General features: G+C 42.9%; 1 protein-coding gene across 1 annotated transcript in view; it reads left to right on the top strand.

Annotated features, from left to right (window-relative positions):
- RP1L1 (RP1 like 1) overlaps positions 1–10,281 on the top strand; it is a 48,627-nt gene extending 38,346 nt beyond the window's left edge. The window contains exon 4 of the mRNA XM_075598692.1: positions 4,371–10,281. Coding sequence (XP_075454807.1) covers positions 4,371–9,811 — 5,441 coding nt within the window. The 3' untranslated portion in view covers positions 9,812–10,281. The remainder of the gene's footprint in view (positions 1–4,370) is intronic.
- Positions 10,282–22,205: the final 11,924 nt, after the last annotated feature.

Raw genomic sequence — 22,205 nt, 5'->3', positions numbered from 1 at the left:
GTCAGTGTCTGAAACACACCAAGGGATCCATCTAATAATGTGTCATGAAGTTCCTGTGAGAAACTATACTATAATAGGTATAGAAGATGCTCTTATACGGAGGATAATAGCTATCCTTCTGATATTGCCCTTGATATGTTCAACATGGGTTTGCAATATGTTCTGGAAAGGGCTGAAAGATTCGTGGGGGCACCGAGACAAATTTAAGGGGTCAAGTGACCTCGACTGTGGCGGTGGTTGGACATGTTGGGCTCCCACACCCCCCCTGGGATTAATGACTGGTTGTCCCAATGGTGGTTGAGTGGTGGGGTGCGGTCTCAGGTGAGGACAGAGAGAGGACACCTTTATACAACTCATGAAGAGACACCCGTGTACAAAAAGGAACATGTGTGAAATAGATGCTATATTGGATATGCAAATTATATTTATAAAAAAATATTTTTTATTTGTAAATAAATATGTTGAGTGTTACCTCTCGTTTTCGTGTATATCCTGGGCACAAAATAAAGTTAACATTACAAGTTACAGTAAAAAACATGTTTAAAGTAGGAAGCAAATGAGTCTGTCCCCCTCTCCCTCCCCCTCTCACCCCCTCTCTCAAACCCCATATTTCAGGGACTGAATGGAAGTAACACTATTTTAAGGTATGACCTAAATAACGCCAGGTTAAATCCTTATGCTAACCTGAACGCCCTTTAATGGATGTGCGATGTTAGAGGGAACACCTCTTCTGCATTATCATTAGCGCTAATGGCCGGAAACATGTAACCATATGTTATTTCAAGGAATAACGCTGGGTTAACGGTAGGCTATTTTCTTTGGTGGATAGTCGTTACGAATAACCTGACGTTAACGTTAGGTTAAGTAGCCTCATGGAGCTCAGTGCATCTGGCCTCTGTTCCCTGAGTTAACATAGTATATCCTCAAAGCTAATTGTATGCAAAAACAACTTCTCAACTACATATCATTGGCATAGTCTGAATGTCACGTTATTGACGCCTAACATTGCGTTATCTTCCACTACCGTGATGTTATGCCAGATGCTCCAATCCGGACCCCGAAACAGGGCCTGAAGAGGAGAGAGAGGGGATGCTATGTTATTTACACTATGCCCAACCGTGGCGTTACACCCACCCAGACACTGCTAATGCCCTATTACAGTGTCTGGATAGGAGTAACACCATGTCAGCTCTAAACACGAGCAAAAATAACGTGACGTCCTGTATAAGTCAAAAGGGCCATCAGTGTCCCAGCCCTTGTGACGTGTACTGTACAACATGCGGGCACTAATGTCACTAAAGCTGCTTTAGTAAAGCAGTAAGTTCCCTTAATGTCACCGTCACTAGTTTCTAGTAAAAGTGTTCATATGGAATATCTCTCTAACAAGGTGTGATGCACGGAGAGTCCCGGATTTATAATAATGGGGCAATGTATTGAGCCATCTCATAGTTAAGGTCAAATATTGGTTCTGATATATTGTCTCCAATTCATTTGTATTTTTACAGGCTACATAGAGAGCAGAAGAGGGATACAATATATGTACAGATCCCTTACAACATGCACAATGTATTAGAGAAAAGTACAAAGCCCCACCTAATGTACAAAAAAGAAATAAAAATCAACAGTTCTGAAAACTGTTTCTACCCATCCCTGGTAAACCGTAGAGATGCAACTCATCAAAGTGCTATGTTCCTAACAACCTGCAATTTTCGTGCTAATATTACCTAGTAAAAACGGTGTATTATGTAAACAATTCTAAAACTGAATGACACCTTTTCATTTCTCACTTGTGAGCTCTGATTTGGATTTAATCTTAGAAAGTTTTACGCAGTAGTACCATCCTTTGCTGGTTATCCCTGTGGCTTTACCGTCTTCAGATAATCCACAGGTCCGTAAAACACTGTTTGATCTCGGGCAGGCTGCCGCTCGTCACTTCTCACTTCAAAGTTAACACAGCCCAAGTGAAAGGTGGAGAGTGTCGTGAGAACTCAGGAAGCAGAGCAAGGCCATGGAATTACTGGAGCAACTTAAAGCCTTCCACGCCAGAGGCTGCACGCTGAACACCTCACTTTGGCTTTTACTTCATTAATATACTTGAGATGTTTATATTGAAGGGAATACTACTACAAAGATATCAGGCTGACGTTAAACACCACATAAAGGACGGACACTCTGGGGCCGGCTCACTGAAGCGCGATAGCAGTTGTTGGAAAATGGCAATTTAAGTGAATGATCCTTAATGAGCAATTAGGGCTGCTGCCCGTTATGGGAACCTGTTAGAGCTACATTGTGACCCTAAAATGAAATTACCTGGAAATGGTATTCAGTTTTTTTCCTCTCAATGAATATGATTACAGGCATACCCCGCATTAACGTACGCAATGGGACCAGAGCATGTATGTAAAGCGAAAATGTACTTAAGTGAAGCACTACCTTTTTCCCACTTATCGATGCATGTACTGTACTGCAATCGTCATATACGTGCATAACTGATGTAAATAACGCATTTGTAACAGGCTCTATAGTCTCCCCACTTGCGCACAGCTTCGGTACAGGTAGGGAACCGGTATTGCTGTTCAGGACGTTCTGACAGGCGCATGCGCGAGCTGCCGTTTGCCTATTGGGCGATATGTCCTTACTCGCGAGTGTACTTAAAGTGAGTGTACTTAAAGCGGGGTATGCCTGTATTAGGCTGAAGTCAAGATATTCAGTACTTCCTGTGCATGTCCCATGCCTGCCTGCCGTGCGATATTAAAGGCACCTGCCCACCACTTCCTCCTCCAGCACTTTCTCTTGGATTTCTAATCTGTATATAGGTTCTCAGCAAGAAGTAAGGGCTCGTCCTAAAGTTCCTAGGTTGAGGCCAGTTGTGTTGCCTTTTCTCATTACAAGCAAATACATTAATGAACTCAATATTACTGCGATGTTTGCTCAGAACAACAATATGTATTTATTTATTTCATGTATGGCCAATAAATCTTTGCACTTAACAGATTTACGTCCATATATATTAAGCAGGGCTATGCCAAAAAACACCTTGCGGTGCTGGAAGATGTATAATGGCATAGCACCACTTAGTAAAAATGGGCCGTAGGGTCTGAAACTATATAGCAACATAAAACAACCAGTGACTAGGAACAACTTTCCTTCTGCAAGCCAGGTATACAGAATGATTAGAAGATCAAATAGTCTTTCCTCTCACTTATTATAAGTAGACACAAAACTGGCTTCCCAAAAAGAAATAAACACAATTTGGCCCCCAGACTGACCATACATTGGTTTAACCTCTTCAGTGCTTGCACTTTTAGAGGTAGTCCCAAAACCAAAATACTGGGTCACGTGAGCATGTGTAGTTTTCATACCGTAGCATAAAATCATACAGCTAATTTCATAAGATGCAATCAGGAGTTGAGGTAAATAATTACCCCGCAGAGCCAATAGGATGCTATTTCATGTTGGTAACCTACCTCCTGAGTATCCTTTAGTACTAAGAATTAGATATTAATAGCATTGGATTAGGATGTATTAACAAATATGGATCCTACATATTCAAATATGAGGCAACAATGTTGTATTATATTGGAAGATTATGAAATTCAGTCTTCAATTGTTTAGCTTCTGGCATTTTGGGTGTAATAGTTTTGCACCTACATTAATGTGTTATGAAATACAGAAGTTTATATAGATGCAGCGGCCGTTATTCGAACATATCACGGAGCCGTTTTCGTGTGCGCTGCTGTACTCCACGCGGCCAATCACGCGGTTGCTTTGTTTGAATTTCATGGGCCCCGATTTCTTCGGGTGCAATTCTTCGCGTTTCCGTGGCAGAAATGAATGAATTGTAATGTGTACAGTACAGTACAGTACTGTGTCAATTTGCAGGTGTTTAAAAACCAGAACACTAAAATGCCATTTTCTGCACTCGATAAAAACGAGTCAACACGCGTCATGACATGGGTATTCCGAGGTATACAACGCGTGATGTGTTCGAATAACGGCCGCTGCATCTGTATGTATATATACATACAGATGCAGCCACCAGTATTAGATCACTTGCCTTGGAAAATCTGGGGCAGTCTCACTGTAAATGCCTCAACATTTCTGTGAGATTCCTGACGGCCCATCGGATTAACACAGCGGGCAGTCCTTGCAGTCCCCTGATGTGTTAATCCGATGGGCCACTTGGAATCTCACAGAAATGTTGAGGCATGTGGAGGCATTTACTGTGAGATGCCTTGGTTTTTATCCAGGTAAGTGATTGGATACTGATGGCTGCATCTGTATATGCAAATAGCAATCGATAATGATCTCTAATTCTTTTTTTTTGTGTCTGTCTTATTTCTTCTTTTTGGCATGTTGACGCAATGAAGCAAACTTTGGTCTGAAAGCTAAAAAGAGTGTGATCCATCCTCGGTCTGCATCCAGCAACAAGACAAGGTTCTCACTGTCATCCGAGAAGTCCTACCCAAATGATCTTAACATATCCCCAGTGAACAGTGGGTATGCATCTTTTACAAACGCATGTCCAAAATCAGAAGATACTGCCCACTCTTTAGTAAATGATGATATTGAAAAGAGAGTTCATGTGAATAAGGATGGCAGTCTATCAGTGGAGATGAAGGTCCGTTTTCACCTTTTAAATGAAGAAACGCTTCAATGGTCCACACAGATAAAAAAATCTAGCACCTTAGGCAAGACAAAATGTGATCAACTTGGCGTATTTGAAGAAGATGGCATGGAGACCAAGAAAGAGATGAACCCCGAAAGTCTTTCAGAAACAGATGATTCATTTTACCCCTGTGATGCCGACTCGTACAGCTCGAAGCTTAATGATGGAGACTTAGAAGATATGTACTGCACCCAATGTGGTATGGAATGCAAGGACTATGATATTTGGAAAAACCCCATGCATGCCAACCAGCAGGAAGATTATGTCACAAGGAGCACTTGGCAGACTCGATCATCTGCTTCCAGCACATCCTCACACCGAACGTTAATGTGCAATCAAAAAACGTCGATAGATAGCCTTCACACCACGTCTTCTGAAGAGTACACAGAGCGCATTGTGCATAAGTCTTCATGTTATTCAGAAACTAGAGATAATGTGGAGACTAAGGTTAGGTACTCTGCTGTAAGTCAGTGCACCAGTCAGAGTGGTGTGTCGGCAGCTGCTTCAAACATAGGTGTGAAATCAAAAAACGTCTGTAAAAAGGCAGGTGAAAGCCGAAACAAGTCAGATTCCAGTTTAAAGAGTCGGTGTTCTCTGCAAAGTCAGGACTCCGTTACTGAGCATTTCAATGGAAAGCCTCATTTGAAAAGTGATGGCGGCAGCTTTGAAGATTGGATTGAAACGTCACCGACACTGTACTCCAACAGATCAACGAATGAAGAAAATGGTAGCCGAAGAGTAAGTATAATTTCTCAGTCATCAGCGCAGTCTAGAAAAAGTCACAGGAGAATGCATAAAAGGGGTAGCGCTGATACAAAAAGCATTCAGTCGAATATAAGCTTTAAGGCGGAAGAAGAACAAGGCGGTGCTGATTTCTCCCATAATAATATTCGGAGCACATCCAAAGAAAATAGTTACTATGATGAACAGTGCAATAGTGAATGTGGGGAACAACTCACAGCATGCAGAGCTAACAATGATATCATTGCTGGTGACCAAGATAATGATGTACTCAACTCAGCTGCCTCGAGAACAGTGCTCAGTGATTGCGAAAGGTGTTCTACATCTTCCCATTCCAAAAATCATAATAAAAAAAAAGCACATAAAAGCAATGGCAGCAAGAGCCATGAACAAGGTCCATCTCACTGCTCTTCCTCTATTTTGAAACAGAATAGTGAAATGATATTGCAGGATGATGGTAGCCTGGGACAATGTGAGAGGTCTGTCAATCTGGAAAAGTTCCATTCTTCTCCTAACTCAAGTAAACACTTGGGTGCAAATGCAGAGAAACATAGAAGGGATCTTCAAACTAACCATTCACTTCAGTCTGTGTCATCTGTCAGTGATTGGACTTCGTGTCAAGGCCCAACACACACAGACAGTCCTGATAGTTGTGATGAGGCCACAAAAAGCCACTTAGAGTATAAACCTGAAGATGACATAAGGACAATGGCTTCTTGCCTTTCAAAGTCAAATATGGCAGATGCAGAGGAAGAAGATGAAAAGGTCAAGCTCCCTAATTCACGCCCATCAAGTACATCCCAATCATTCAGCTCCAAGTACAATTGTGTCAGCTGTCCGGAAAATGAAATGCTTTCTAGTACTAGTTCTAGAGCTTCCTCCAATACGGAAATAGAGAGTAAACATGCCGAGTCCAATGAAATGAATGAAGATGATTCACCCAAGAGCAGTGTAAGAGAAACTTCACAAAGGAATGAGAAACAAAATAGCCAGAATAAAAAAGAAAACATATCTAGCAAAGCATTGGACCCTAAGACTGAATGTGTTTACAGTCCTTCTCCACCAAAAGAAAAACCAACCAATAGACAACTAAGATCAGCAAAAATAAAATATTCCAGTAGCAGTGTGTGCAGTGACCCAGTGAAGACCATGAATGGACAAATTGATAGTTCAAGGTCTTCTACCCCAAGCTCAAAGATCATTTTGGCATCAAATTCAAGAGCTAGCACAGAGACATGTAAAAAAATAAAGAACACTGTGAATAATCGTAACAGCACGGAGGAAATGCCAAACACCAAAAACCGGAAAAATAGCTCGAGTTCTTCAAAGAGGACGCTCAAGGGGGAAGCTGCAGATACAGTCACTAAAATAAGAAGTAGTGAGCTCATTCCATCTGCATTACCAAATGTAACTTCTGAGGAAGTTGTTCATGAGTGGCTGAGGAAAATTCCCTCGGAAACAATGGTCGTGGAGTATGAAGTGGAAGAATATCAGACAAAAGCCTGCACGGGGGCCTACCATGAAGCTGTAGACCCTGAAATGGATACAAAAGTAGAAGAGCGAGATTTGAGCAAATATTATTTTGCGGATATGCAAAATAACAATCAAGTCCAGAAGGAAACAACTAATGGGTTAATATGTATTAATGGTGTTAATAATACCCCAGATACTGTTGCATGTTGCAATGAAGAAAATGATGGCCATGTGTTATTAGATGGAATGCAGACAAATAATGTTAAACACAATGCAGTAAGTGTTGCACCAGTTTGGGATAAAAACTCCTTGCCAAGTAGTATACATACATCTGTGCAAATAATGAAAGCATTGCTAAGCCATTCACAAGAATCAAGATTTGATAGGTCAAACAGTTTGCCCGAAGTATCACCCACAATGGGAAGAAAGCTCAGTAATTCTGCAAAGGTTTTAATCTCTTGTCTTGCTGGTCTTCAGCTTCTGGATGAATGTCCACCAGATCGCAAGGAGGAGACAAAGGATTTAAATAAACCCAAGTACACTGAGCTGCTGAACATATTTCAAGCTCTTTGGGTAGATGACCCAGCTAATAAATGTGTAACGAATACTAAATTAGATCAGGCAAAAATGTCTTCTAAGCATTACTCTAGAGAAGATGAATTAACTCCTGTTTCTTCTTCTGGAGTTGATGTCAACAGTGGTTTTGGGGGCTCTGGTGATGGTAGCATAACTGGTGGTGGGGATTGTTCTATGACAGCTGAAAAAGTAGATGAGAGTAAATTATCCACAGAAGGTAATGCTGTGGAAAATCAAAATAAAAACCCATCAAATACTGAATCAGATCCTGCTGTTTCTGGAGATTTAGAAAAAGCACAACATACTATACAGCTTACACCAACTATGATCTATAAAGGGGCTGCAAGTCTTGATGGGGCTAACCCAGGTGATGTTGATGAGAATATGAATCAGAAAAAAGTGGATGATAGCGACAGTAACACGACGGAAGTTGAATCAAAAGATGGTATGGTAGAGAGTTTAAAGAGTGATAATGTAAATAATGATCTCATAGAAACTGTGGAAAATAACCCATGCACTAATGATACCATGAAAATCCTTAGTAATATAGAAAACAAACCAGAATCAAATGAATCCAAATCACAAGAGGCAAACGCCATTAATTCTCAAAGTGACTGTCAGTCCACAGTCAACTCTAATTCAGATTCAAATGGAATAAATGAGCCCCTTAATAATAAACAATCATTTGATGCTAACCCGGTTTGGGCATTAAAACTGCTGAAAAAAATTGAGAAAGAGTTCATGACCCATTATGTGGATGCCATGAATGAATTCAAAATCAGGTGGAATTTAGAAAATAATGACAACCTTGATGACATGATTGCCGAGCTGAAGAATGAGGTAAGCCAAAGAATTCAGAGAAGTATCGAAAAGGAACTTACAAAAATAAAAAGCAGGGTGGGGCAGAAGCTGCCAAGGCCTCCAGATGAAAGTCCAAGACGCAAGTCTTCTCTACAGGCAGAGCAGAGAAGGAAACGCTTACAATCGATGCACAAGAGATCAGTTTCTTATCTAAGTGGGAAGAACAACAAGGAAGCTGGAACAAATTACACTTCGTGTGAAACTGATGAAGAAGACCTAACGTTCAGTGCATCCTTTGGAGACGATGCCAATGGTCAACCAAATGATAATGAATTCTGCCCATGCGAAACATGCATAAGAAAGCAAAGGGCTTTAAAAGTAGCAAAACCCAATCTAGTAGCAGCTGACGCCCCCATCATGAGAGCATTTGACCTGCAACAAATCCTGAAGATGAAGAGGGAGAATAATGAAGTAAATAATGAGGAAATGACAATCCCATCTCTTGGTGAACACAACAAAGAACTTGATGACCTAGGCACAGAGAATGAATGTACTGAGGAGACAGTAAATGAAATTAACCCAAGTGAAGACGACTCATTGTGCAACTCCACAATGGCAGAGAAAGTTAGAAACACAAATTCAGAACAGGCAAATGAGGACAACGAAACTGAGGATAATGATGACAGACCACCTACAGTGGATGAAAATGGGGATTGCAATACTGATGACCTTAGATGTGAAGAAGCAGATACAATGGTAAATAGTGACCAAGACATAGAATGCAAATCTAATAATGAACTGGAACCTGAAACTGATACCACCAACACAGATAACAAAGAGAAGAGGTCGGATAGCGCAAGTGCAGATGCAGAAAGGCTGAATATGGAATGCACAATGGAGGATGAAAACACATGCGTCTACGAAGAGGAGCAGCTTAATTGTCAAGAAAATGGTTCTCCTAATTTATATGAAGACCATGCTGTGGACCAAGATTCACTGTCAGCAGTTGGAAATGAAGAAAAAGAGGAGGCAAAAGAGTCTTTAGAGGATGTGTGTGAGCCAAGCACAAGTGAGGTCGCGGACGATGTATCAGAAGAAGGTTCTGAAAATGGTGACAAGGATGGAAATCATGAGATGCCTAATCCTGTAATCAACACCGAGATAAATAAATATCAAGATGGTATAGAAGTTTTAGAGCAAAATGGTGCAGTCTTCCAGATATCATGTTTGGGTCGGGAGTGTCTTATAACTCAAAATGATTCAGTTGATGATGCAGATGTAGAGTACAAGAACATGGACAATAATATAGGTGAAACATCACTAAATGGGCACGCAAACATTTCAGACAGTAAGCAACCGCAAATGTATCCTGATAGCTCCTCTGATGATGACGACCGAGCTTCAGCATGCGCCAGTCCTGCTGGCACAAATAAGAATGAAATTGTAGGCAACTTGCATGTAAACAACAAAGAAAGTTTTGATGGAAATGAAAGTAGATTGAAAAAGAGTTCAGATGATCACGTCATTGAGCAAGATGACTTTGACTTTTAGGTGGAAATCTACATGAGGTTTTGCTTCTTAAATTACTTCTCTAATATAGTGTAATGTTTCTCTAAAAATAGAGGCACAACTATACTTAAAAATATATATTCATGTATTGTACATAAGAGTAATTTTAATAGCTCTTATTAATAAGAGGCTTGTAAATATTAATCTGTCCCTCATTTGGAAGTTTTATCTTCTTTAACGAATACTTATTTGCATGCTGTAATGTTCTTCCCACGAAACATTGTAAAAGTGTTTTGATTCCTGCTATACATGATATGATGTAGATAGCTTTATTTTATCTACTGATAATGCAGAATATTGTGTTACAATGCAGAATGTCACAGAGTTTTCATGCAATTCAATAGTAGCGATAAATATGGATGGTCAAATGTTTTCTTCGAATTTGAAGCGGATTGGCCAGTTCCTTTCAGCTGCGGATCGGTCTTGGGGGGCCCGGGGGGCAAGGGTCAGTCTTAGAGGGGGGGGGGGCAGGGTAATTCCAATTTAGTAGTATCTCCAGTTGTAAATATATATCCCCTCAAACCTCCCTCCAAATAAATTAGGGAGCGGTGACTGTGCTGAAAAATGAGCACTCCTGAGGTACCCTGGGAGATATGCTAATAGCTATTCAAAGTATATTTAAATGAGTCCCATCCCACACGTCCTAAAAGGATTTCCATTAACAACTATATTGAGTTCATAACCCTAAGGCACATAGGGAATGACGGTGTACATTTGAGGTACATGAGAGGTTTGAGGGGATATATATATACAGACACAACTGGAGATACTACTAAATTGGTACTCCTCCTCCACTTCCTCGTATCTGTATTCCAAGGTATCCGCTCAGACTTTTTTCGACCCAACCCGCAGACAGATTTGTGTGTGCATCGGATTTGGTCTACAAAACCCGAGAAAATCCGAGAAGGGGATTCGGACCTGTAAGCCCATCTCTAGTGATAAAGCAGAATATAATAATTATTTATTATAATAACCCACCACAATGCCCCAGTGAGGGCAATAACCCTGGCTATGTCTGTGTCTCATGTTCTGCTTGACACATTTTGTAGGGACAGTGTTGATGGCTCTACAGAAGGAACATCATGGTGTCTACCTCACACGACTAGGTTCAATCAATCTTTATTTAGCTTGAACATCTGTAGAGCCTATTAATAAATGGGTCAACACAGACATGAAAGAAGATTTCTATTGAACAAGATACTGTAGTGTGTGCAGTAACATTGCTAGGGCCTGCAACAGGTTTACATCCCACAGTAATACCCCACATCTCCAGGTCCCTCCTCGCAATGCCATCGGACACCTTGGTTAACTAATGCCACTGACATGTTTAGGAGATCTCATCTGGATGATTGATGCTTTTTTTTTTTTTTTTTAACCAAACCTAATACCTACAGTATCTGTATTTTTTTAATATTTATTCAGACTTGGGAGGGGTTTGGTTTCCTCTGGCTGCTCCCTTCTGTGTGATGTCACTGTGTGATGTCACTGTGTGATCAGCATGTGCTTGTACAGCCAGAATCCTCCCTCCCAACCTCCCCTTATCTTTATTTTGTTCTCTGATAAGGACAGGGTGAGATGAGGGGAAAGAAATCTAGTGCTGGTGATTGACAAACACTTCCTCATTCAGGGGCCCTTAAGAAATTCAACTTGTACCTAAACCTCCCCCCCCCAATAAAAGCAGCCAAACCTTTGCTATTAGCGTTGTTACATTTGTTTAGGTAAGAGAGTTACATTATTTTACAAAAGTATGTTTTCTGGCTGGATACATGGGATTTCACATTGGAAGAGGATGCGAATGCTAAGACCGGCACAATGTAGGGTGTACACAAAGCTTCACACATACCCACAAATTGTACTGGAACTACCCTCTTAAAGAGGCAATCCAAGCTGTTTAAAAAAAAAAAAAAAAAAAAAATGTTTCCGGGTAACCCTTGCTTCCGGAGGTCTTTACCTCCGTAGTGGGTGTCGGTCGCCACTCCCGGGTTCACATTATGGCTGATTTTCATAGCTCCCGAGCCCTGCGGGCCAGTAGGAAGCTGTGACGTCATCAGGTTTGGTTTCCTATTTGTGTTCGGGGGGGGGGCAGGAAACTGCAGAGAGATACCGGCACCCCCTTCGGCGAGAAGTATCTCTGGAAGCAGGGGGTTCCGGAGCTGAAATTAAAGGGGGTTCAGTTATGGAGTCCCCCTGCTTCAATCCTGTATTTAAAAAAAAACAAAAAAACCCCCTTTGGATTGCTTCTTAAATATGTCTGGCTATCCTGTAACTAAAGGGGAAAAGCTGCACACCACATGACAATAATAAAAAGATACAACTTCCGGTGCTCCTGGTTCAGGATTCTCTGTGATGATCCAGCTTACAATGGAAAGTATAAGAAACAGGGCTCGACGGAATTTTCAAGATACATTTATTGCCAACAAATTGACTGACGTTTCGGCCACAATTGGCCTTTCTCAAAGCAGAAATGCCATTCTGCTTTGAGAAAGGCCAACTGTGGCCGGAACGTCAGTCAATTTGTTGGCAATAAATGTATCTTGAGAATTCCGTGGAGCCCTGTTTCCTATACTGCCCATGGCTATCCTGTAACACAGATCAGCACGGGGGAATCTCATAATAAATCTCTCATTGGTGAATGAAGGGCCTGGGAGTTATGGAATTCACAAAAAGTCATATATATGTGTGATACTCACAATGCAGGTGTTGGCTGTTGACACATTGAAGCTGTCAGATTGTTATCATTGTGATGAATAAAACAGAAAGCACAAAGTCGCTGCACCAAAGCCCGCAATTTAATAGCGTTTGCCATTTCTGATTTCCACATTCTTTTAAAAACAGAAACAAAGAGCCTGAAAAACAAAAAACAAACACACATGGGATCTTATAAAGGAAAAAAACATGGGATCTTATAAAGGAAAAAACATGGGATCTTATAATTACAAAAAACATGGGATCTTACCAAGAAAAAAACAATGGAATCTTATAAAGGAAAAGACATGAGATCTTATAATTACAAAAAACATGGGATCTTATAAAGGAAAAAACATGGGATCTTACCAAGAAAAAAAACGTGGGATCTTACAAAGAAAAAAACCTGTAATCTTTGTGTTATTTTTAATTGGAGGTTTGTTATTTTGGCCAAAAATGAGAACGGCTGTTGCTACCACACACGTTATACTCTATAACAATGACCAAATTAGTGACTATGTGTCCTCTACATGTCAGCTTTATTATCTAATACTAGATCTTACTGCCTCACTCCCATTTCCCTTACTGCCTCTCTATCAGCTAATCAGCGACAATCTGTCCATCTAATCTTCTTACCATCACATTTACATGATATAAGCTTCAAAAACTCATAGTTGATCTGGATGCACAACACATACAGCAGCAAAGCAAGATACAGGGGCAGACAAATGAATGATGGTAACATAAGCTCAATAGTGTACGGCGTGTGTCATGTGTCCGTAAGCAGCAGTCCAGCTTATTAGTTGCACGTGGATGCCCGCATATAATATCCAAATAATTTCTTAGCCTCGATGCTAAACAGATAGCGAGCAACTTACTTTGAAACTGCTGATAAAAACACTACATTGACCTGCTCGTACCGGGATCCGAGTTCAGCTTCAGGCTGCGATATAATTGACATCCTGTTAGAGTGGTACACTGGGAATGTGGTGGCTGCAGAAGGTGAGCCTGGTTCAAACTGCAAGGTCGCTGTGACCTTGGGCAAGTCACTTCCTCACCCTCTATTTTAGGCAACAGGAGATAGAAAATAAAACTGTACAAGGTCAAAACTTCTGCCGAAAAAAAATGATATGTACAGTACAGTACAGCGCTATATAAAATAAAATATTATCTCTCCAATGTAGGGTCTGATTTATTTACCTGCTGTTACAATTTATCTCACAGTAATACAACTAATTTCGCCTACGGTTTATTGAACAAAGGCACTGTGTGGGTTGTATGTATGTATATCTTTATATAGCGGCATCCATGCACATGGCGTGTCACAGCAGTAATACACGTGACATAATAATATAACACATAATGGGGATAAGCGCTCGAGACATAAAAGTAATATTAGGAAAAAGCGCCCCTGCTCTGAAGAGCTTACAATCAAAGTGGTAAGTAGGAAAAACGTACAGAGACAGTAGGAAGGGTGTTCTGGTAAGTGCGTCTGCAAGGGGGCAAGGTCTATGTATGAGGTGTAAAGTATGAGGTGTATAGTATGAGGCGTATAGTATGAGGTCTATGTATGAGGTGTAAAGTATGAGGTGTATAGTATGAGGTGTATCGTATGAGGTGTAAAGTATGAGGTGTATAGTATGAGGTGTATAGTACGAGGTGTATAGTATGAGGTGTATAGTATGAGGTGTAAAGTATGAGGTGTGTAGTATGAGGTGTATAGAATGAGGTGTAAAGTATGAGGTGTATAGTATGAGGTGTATAGTATGAGGTGTGTAGTATGAGGTGTGTAGTATATGATGTATAGTATGAGGTGTATAGTATGTGGTGTATAGTATGAGGTGTATAGTATGAGGTGTATAGTATCAAGTTATTTACTAAAGTCTCCTGGCTGCAAAAGAATTGCACTAGATGAATCAAATGAACCCCCCCTCCCCATTTCTTTGGATGGGATTGCTTTTCTTTGATGAATATAACTTATTTTATTCACTGTTTTTTCCTACTTTTGCAGCCAGAAGACTTTAATAAATACTGTAGACCCCATAGTCTCTGATGGTCAGAAGTTCGTCCATTCCTCCTCAATCTCTCTATTTTCCGTGCACTTCCATAGAGAAGGAGTGTACCCCGCAAGCTGGATATGTCACTCACACATACTGCATTTGGTATTTTTAATGAAAATATCCCAGGCGTCCCTTTCAGTGGGATTATTATTAATTTGTGTGAAATCAGGCACTGTTTTTTTTTTCTGTTTTAGCTTTGCAGCTGTACAACTTTCCTGTTGCAAATTGGCTTCTTCATAAAACCCGAGTACAAAAACCCCCCCTTCATTTGAGCATCTGTTACAATTTTTTTAATTGGATATAAATGACCCCCAAAGAAATCCACAAACTTGTGACATTTGCGGAGCTGGAAAAATGCTTCGACACTGGAAAGCTGAATGGAAGGTAGAAGGCCAGTTTATTTTTATTTTTTCTGATGCTGCCTTTAATATGGTGGTTAACAGTATGGTTTCTATGCAATTTATACAATCTCTATTAATCTTTCCTGAATGACAGATAGGCTGCTGCTGCTGCAATTTATAACAACCCTCCTATTTCATGTGGAGTTAAAACAGGGCGTCACAGCAACTGAAAATCCCCTTTTTAATCTCGAGCCACTGAAAAAAAATAGATGTCTCTGCAATGTAAAAAGGCTTGTATCTGTCTAAGGGAAATACTAGCAGCCCAAAAACCTGCTGGCAACTTTTATTAAATCTGTCCACTGGTATCACAGGGAATTGACTGTAAAAAGAAGGCCTTTTTTTGTTGCTGGGAGAAATAGAGGAAATCTTTATAGTAACATTATTGAACAATCAATGTCCTGTTTTGAATCCAATTACAAATCACCAACGATAACCCCTAATAACCGTGTAGACTTCATTAACTATGTCACTTCTATGAAGCGGTAGGTCTCTGTGGCTGAACCCCTTTAATTTCAGCTCTGGGGACCCCCTGCTTCATGAGATGCTTAGCTCCTTGTGGGGTGCCGGTATCTCGGTGCTGGTTAAATGTCCCGGTCATGCGGTTTACAATAGGAAGTACCAAGGGCTGACATCACGGCCCGGGTGATGTGGGAGGTTCGAAGCCACCATTGTGAGGACCCCAGCTGGAGCTGCTACCGGCACGGCCTCAAGAGGTACGTTTCTCGGGAAGCAGCGAGTCCCCGGAGCGGAAAACCCACACACAGAAATAACGCATGGCTTGCAGGGCCTCTTTACATCGCCTAAAAAAAATACAAGTGTAGTCCCCTTTCCCTATGCTTAAGGGAACCTGCGGGCGAGTACGCGTGCTGCTAGTACCTGTACGCTCACAGGAGGCCCGAGCCTCCGCTTCTGGGAGCCTGGGATGAGCTCTCTCTCTCTTAGTGCAGCGCCTCCACCTGTGAGGGATCCCAGCGTTGGCGGGATGACTCCTCATAGGAACCAGTATAATCAGTAATAACAATATCACACCAGGTAATATATAGCTTGTATTTACTAACACCACATATAACAATACTCTAACATAATGCAGTAACAATACCCAACACTCTGCGTGGTTTTACCCCAAAATACTGTGGGTGCCTTGGGCCCGGTGTCCACACACCGTCCACACAAGCAGTCCCACCCGCTCCTTGTGATGTGATGGTGCATGATGGTACCTTCCTGGTCTCAGGCCAGACCAGGGAATATTGATGGTAGGGTGATGCGGTAATAGGTCCCACGCAGCGGGGTCTCCAACAACCCCCCTCACACCTTATCCAGGGAGCGGTCCGCGGTGCACATCTCCAGCCGGATGATCCTTCTCCTGTGCTGCCACGTGCAGCCTGGTCCCAGGCCGCATCCTGCCGCTTGGACGTCCGTCCACCGGCACGGCAGTGCAGCTGTGATTCTAAAGGGAGGTTCCCTATCTAGGGCCTTCCCTACAAAACTCCTCAGAGAGGGATTGGGGCCTAACTGGGGCTTTGGGGCAAACGTTGGTTGTAGTGCCCTATCTGTTTTCAATACAGTTTTTGTCTGGATCTCAACTTGCAGTGTGCTGTCTCTTATTACTGGACGTTCATCTGGTAACTATCTCTACTTTATTCAAATGGGATAAGCATCTGTGCTCTGCCTGCGTTTTTGTGTGACAACTGCTCTTTTCTGCAATATATATATATATATATATATCAGGAAAAGATAAAGAGAGGCGAGTGCCACAAAGCGTGATTCTGTGCAGAAATTTTATTCTCAACAATATAAGGTGTAAAATAGCACACTCACAAGTGTAGCTAGGATAAGAGCATTTAGAGACAGTCAATCTCATATGAGATAATACTCATCTGGACCAGCTGGTGTCTCAGCCAGGAAACGTTGTAGCACTCCACAGGCAATAGTGAAACAGTTCTTCCACAATACAAGAGCCTCCAGGATACCATCAAAACAAGTGGGATGAGATTGCAACGATTGCTGTAATAAAGTAACCTGTTTAACCACAATAGAGGATAGATGCAGGTCACTCAATGCACAGACTGCTCGTGGTTACAGGGAGATGTGTTTCGTCACACCACGTGACTTCGTCAGGGGCTAGGGTAACGGAATAACCTGAAACCTTTTAAAGCCTTATAGGCAGCTCCCTAAATCAGCTGTATATAATGACTGAAATTGCACAACCCTACATTGAGCAAAGCATATAGAAAAAACACTGCATGTGATCTGATTAACCTAGATGAAAAACAGAGGCAAGATGCTATTGGGAATAGTAGGACAAATGTAATTAACCCTACACAACAGAAACAAAACCCTAAACCTTAAAATGCAATAAAATACATAAATAAATGCTTATGGAGCTGATTTCACATGCCTTCAAATCGTGCAAACAGATAGCAACATTATATAATTATTACTAATCTAGTACCATAAGAATGCACAATATGAGGAGGGAAACTAGGATGTTGATATATATGTGGTCCATTAAACACAATATATAATGAAATAAAAATGAAATAAAAAATGAATTAAAAAACTAGGGAAAAGGAGTAGGTATGGAGGATGAGAGGGGGGGAGGGGTCTGTTAGTGAGTCCAGGCTAGGGCCGCCAACAGAAATCATGGGACTCAGGACAAATGAAAGGAGCAGCCCCCCCCCCCCCCAAACCCACAGAAATTGTTTTTTTTAGCGCGCAACTTTTACTTAACTGTTTTCTTGTTATTGTTAATACGGAATCAGGTGACTGACTGGGTGGGTAACTGGGTGGGTGACTGACTGGCTGATTGTCTAGGTGGGTGGGTGACTGACTGCCTGGGTTGGTGGGTGGGTGACTGACTGACTGGGTGGATGACTGACTGACTGGGTGGGTGACTGACTGACCGGGTGGGTGACTGCCTGGGTGGATGGCCCCAATACATTTAAAGAATACCCCCACCACACCAATACATATAAAATTCAGACTTACCTTGGGGATGGTGTCAGGAGGGAGGTTAGTGGATCCAGAGGGAGGCTAGTGGATGCGGAGGGAGGCTAGTGGATGCGGAGGGAGGCTAGTGGATGCGGAGGGAGGCTAGTGGATGCGAAGGGAGGCTAGAGGATGCTGAGAGAGGCTAGTGGATGCGGAGGGGGCACTGGATGCGGAGGGGGGCAGTGGCACCAAGGCCATGGTACCACCGCACCCATCTCCCCCAAACATCCTCCCCCACTCAAACAGCCACCAGCGGGTGGCAGCAGTAACGGGAGGAGCCGCGAAAGAACCGCACCTGCCGAACGACCACATTGGACCCACCTCCCCAATCGAGGAGGGAAGCGCCCAAGGAGAGCGGGAAGCCCTGCTCGCCAACTGCCGGATTTTGTCTTCTCTCCCCCCACCGGTCCCATCTCCAAACCCACCAGGGCAACCAAGGGGAAACACGGGCCGAGGGGGACACGCTGGGTCCAGCACCCATCCACTAACTTTGCCTGCACCCCTGTGTGCCTACCCCCCTCCCGAGCCTACCTCGGGCAGCAGCCATGGGGATGGGGTCAGGTGGGGGGGAGCGCCAACGCGCCTGACTGAACCCCAGCAGGGCCTGGCCAGAGGTCAGGGGAAATTTGCAGCACTGGCTGGCCGGGCCCTCCCCAGCCAACGGGCCCGGGTCACCAGCCCCGGCAGACCCCCCCTGTTGGTGGCCCTGGTCAAGGCCAAGGCTGTGAGGAGGAGTAAGAACTCTGTTCAATGTCTTTTATTCAGTGCAACAGCATCTCATCATCATCAACAGGACAGGGGTTCAATGCAGGCAATGAATGAGTTACATCCTCAAGCATTCTCCGATTGGAAGACTGGGGAGGGGTTACCTCCTTTACCCTTCTACTACAGAATAACTTCTCTTGGTATGAAACTCTAGGCCCCTGCGCTAAAAGAACTAGTCCCTGTCTAGAAAATAATAAAAGAGATGCTGTTCCTTACCCCACAGGCCCTGCCTGACCCAGAGACCTCCTGATGTCAAGGAACCCCTCCTTGGGGTATGGTTTGGGGATAGATGGGTCCCCACCATTTATACCCAGGGGTGTGAACATTCTGCCCCCAGTAACTGGGCACATTTAATGTTGCAGATAGTCAGGCTGCACGTAGGGTTGCCAGGTGTCCGGTATTGAACTGGACTGTCCTGTATTTGGATACTCTGTCCAGTAAAAAATGAGAGGTACTGTAATACTGGACATGTATGTGTCCGGTATTTTCCTCCCTGGACATAGTGACCTGACTCACCTTTCACCATTGAGTCCAGTATTTTCGGAGAAGCCACCTGGCAACCCCTAGCTGCACGGCATGTGACATCTAGCAACATCAGAACCGGGCAACAAAATAGTAACAACCAGATGCCTAACTCACATACCTGAGCCTTGTAAAGGTTTTACCCTAGCACTGCCTGCAGCTACCGGGGCTGACATGCAGAGCAAGGGGAAGATTGTAGCGCGGTGCTACATAGTGTTACAAACTGGTGCACTGCTCCAAAACCAGGTGTAAATGGCCTCATTTTGATCCAGCGACACTTTGCGTCAATTTAGCTCCACTTGTGCCAGTTAGCATTCTAGGGAGAGCTTATAAGAGAGCTTATAAGAACATTTAGAGGAGAACAGTGAAATATTAGAATTAATTGTATCAAAGTCTGCACCGGTGACTGGGGCAGTTTAAGTTTTTCTCTGCGTGAAATAAATTCTCCAGGTCTCCAGCTCTACAACTTTACCTGAAGATACCTTCCCAGGTCTGTTAGTATATGTCAGTGTGTAGTAGATACTGACATCTTAGTGCAAGTACAATATGGGAGTGAATGAATAGCATAGGTGTACGCGTGATTTTAAAACTATATGTAATGTGCCCCCACCACAGCTTCCAGCATACCGGGAATCTGTCTGCACCCTCTGGCGGCAGCCTCAGCGGAGGTAAGGGGGGGGGGGGGGAGCCAATAGGGCCAAGGGGAGCCCAGGGCTATATATATATATATATATATATATATATACAGGAGTGAGCTGTGTGTAAATTGGAGACCTCCAAAGGAGTTGGAAATTCTCTGCCTCTCAACTGTACAAACCAAGACAAGAGATCAGCAACAGGAGGCTCCCACCGTAAAGGGGCAATCCAAGATGGCCATTTTTAAAATATATAATTGAAGCAGGGGGTCTTCGGAGATGAACCCCGTTAACTTCGGGACCCCCTACTTCCGGAATACTTGTCTCCGAACTAGGTGCCAGTAGCTGCTCTAGCTCAGCAAGCAGAGCTTTCAGGTTTGAAGCTCCTGCATCTCATGGGCCAATAGGAAGCCGCACCGATGATGTCACGGCTCCCTACTGGTGCCCAGGCCAGGAAATATCTGAAGAGCGGACATATTGTGAACCCTGCTAGCCGTGGAGTGCAGCTTCCAGCACCTAATTTGCAGGTAAGCAGCAGGGGGGGGGGGTCTCCAGTGTTGAAATTAATAGGCTTGAGCTATGGAGACCCCCTGCTTCAACTCTCTCTATATTAAAAATTAGCAAGGGAGAAGTAAGAGCCAAACATGAATCCTGAAGATGAGCAGGGGCAGCTGGGACCTGCAGGATGAATAAGGAATTGACAAGTGTCCTGCACGTGTGTAGAAAGCATTTTCAAGTAAACCTTCCCTACCCTTCCCCAAAAAGCTTTTCATCCCAGTATGAGCTATGTAGCTCTCACTAAAATAAGTGCATCGTGTCCATTACATACATAGCTCACTTGAAATGGTTAAATGGGTCATTTCTGACCACCATGGCCATTAGCCTTTTAATGAGGGGTGTTTTTCGTGGCTCCATGCTGGAAAAGACTATTTTATGTGTAGATAGCAGTTCCAATTATGGCGTTGATGTATGTTAATGTCTTTATTTTCTCAATTTAAAAGCAACAAATATTACAATACAATTAGAACACGCAAGCTGAAACATTTGCTCAGTAAATGATGTAGGCGCAGCAAATCTTAATATAAATTTTATGTACATCACCCAAATAAGATCAAATAATTCCCTATTGCAAGAGTCACTCAACAACAACTAATATATCACTAATAAAGCACAAATGCATTAAAACGAATGAGTCATTTATTTGCTCCATAGTTTAATGATATCAAAATAGCTATTTCACAACTCTACGATAGTTCACAAAAATAATGTATTATTTTTATTATAGGGTTTCTAGGGCCCCTAACAAGCACACGCTGTCTGTTACGGCTGGGATGGGTTAGGCTGTGTGCTGGATGGGCTGTGCAAAGTTGACTCGATGTTTGCAAGAACAAAGGCAACATTTTTCTGAAAGGTTTGCAACATCACCAACCCACCCGCCTGACCCCTGCCATCGCAAACAGATTGTCTATGTTGTTATCCCCCCCGTGTTATTCCCCTACGCCAAGCGGGTTCTTGCAAGATTTATGGAAGCCGCGGGAAAATGCTAGCCATTGCAATACTTTGATCAAATTTAGAAAGCAGACGTACATCAACGGCCGTCTCTACGGACTACTGATGGGGTCCTGCTTTGCAGGAGTAATGTCAGAGGTGTTTGTGGTCATTTTATAATGACTTTCTCTTGACATTCGCTTTGTTTCACGGCGCTGGGCTACTAGCTTTAAGTGACAGGCGCCCATAAGTGCTGCTGGTTTCTTAGTGTATCCTAAACAAAGGTCTAATTTTTGTAATGGATTCTGCCGCCCACTCTCCACCCAGAGGGAAAGCAGGACACATATGCATGATGTTGGCCGTGAGTGGGCGGACTGCAGCAGCTGGACTGGTGAAGGGACAGCACATTAATCCTTGTTTCAGTGAGAGTCATTTAAGCCTGTAATGGAAGACTGCCTGTCGCTTTGATCACATTACAAACTCGTGGGTTACAATGAAGCAGGCACAATGTGTGCGCCATGGTTGGAGAAACCGTACAAAGCAGATCCAAACCCCGATGACATTACTAATTAGCCAACTGAAATAAATGGCAAAACCAAAAAAAAAAAAATAATAATGGTGCCCATGATGTTACATAATGCATCATTGCAATGCCAGGCATGGATTCCCCGGTGGAGTACAGATATAACAGGACTTACTGTCTCCGGAGCAGCGGCTGGAAAAGCGTAAAGTAGCGACTCCGGAGATAGTGCTGCCGCGGTTGTGCTGTCGGAGAGGTCCATGCTTTGGAATTGGCTTCTCCCGCAGAGATAATCCTCCGGCGCTGGGG

Source organism: Ascaphus truei, chromosome 4 (genome assembly GCF_040206685.1).
Source record: "Ascaphus truei isolate aAscTru1 chromosome 4, aAscTru1.hap1, whole genome shotgun sequence".
NCBI lineage: Eukaryota > Metazoa > Chordata > Amphibia > Anura > Ascaphidae > Ascaphus > Ascaphus truei.
The sequence above is the reverse complement of the archived record's forward strand: the minus strand, read 5'-3'. Positions and strand labels throughout refer to the sequence as shown.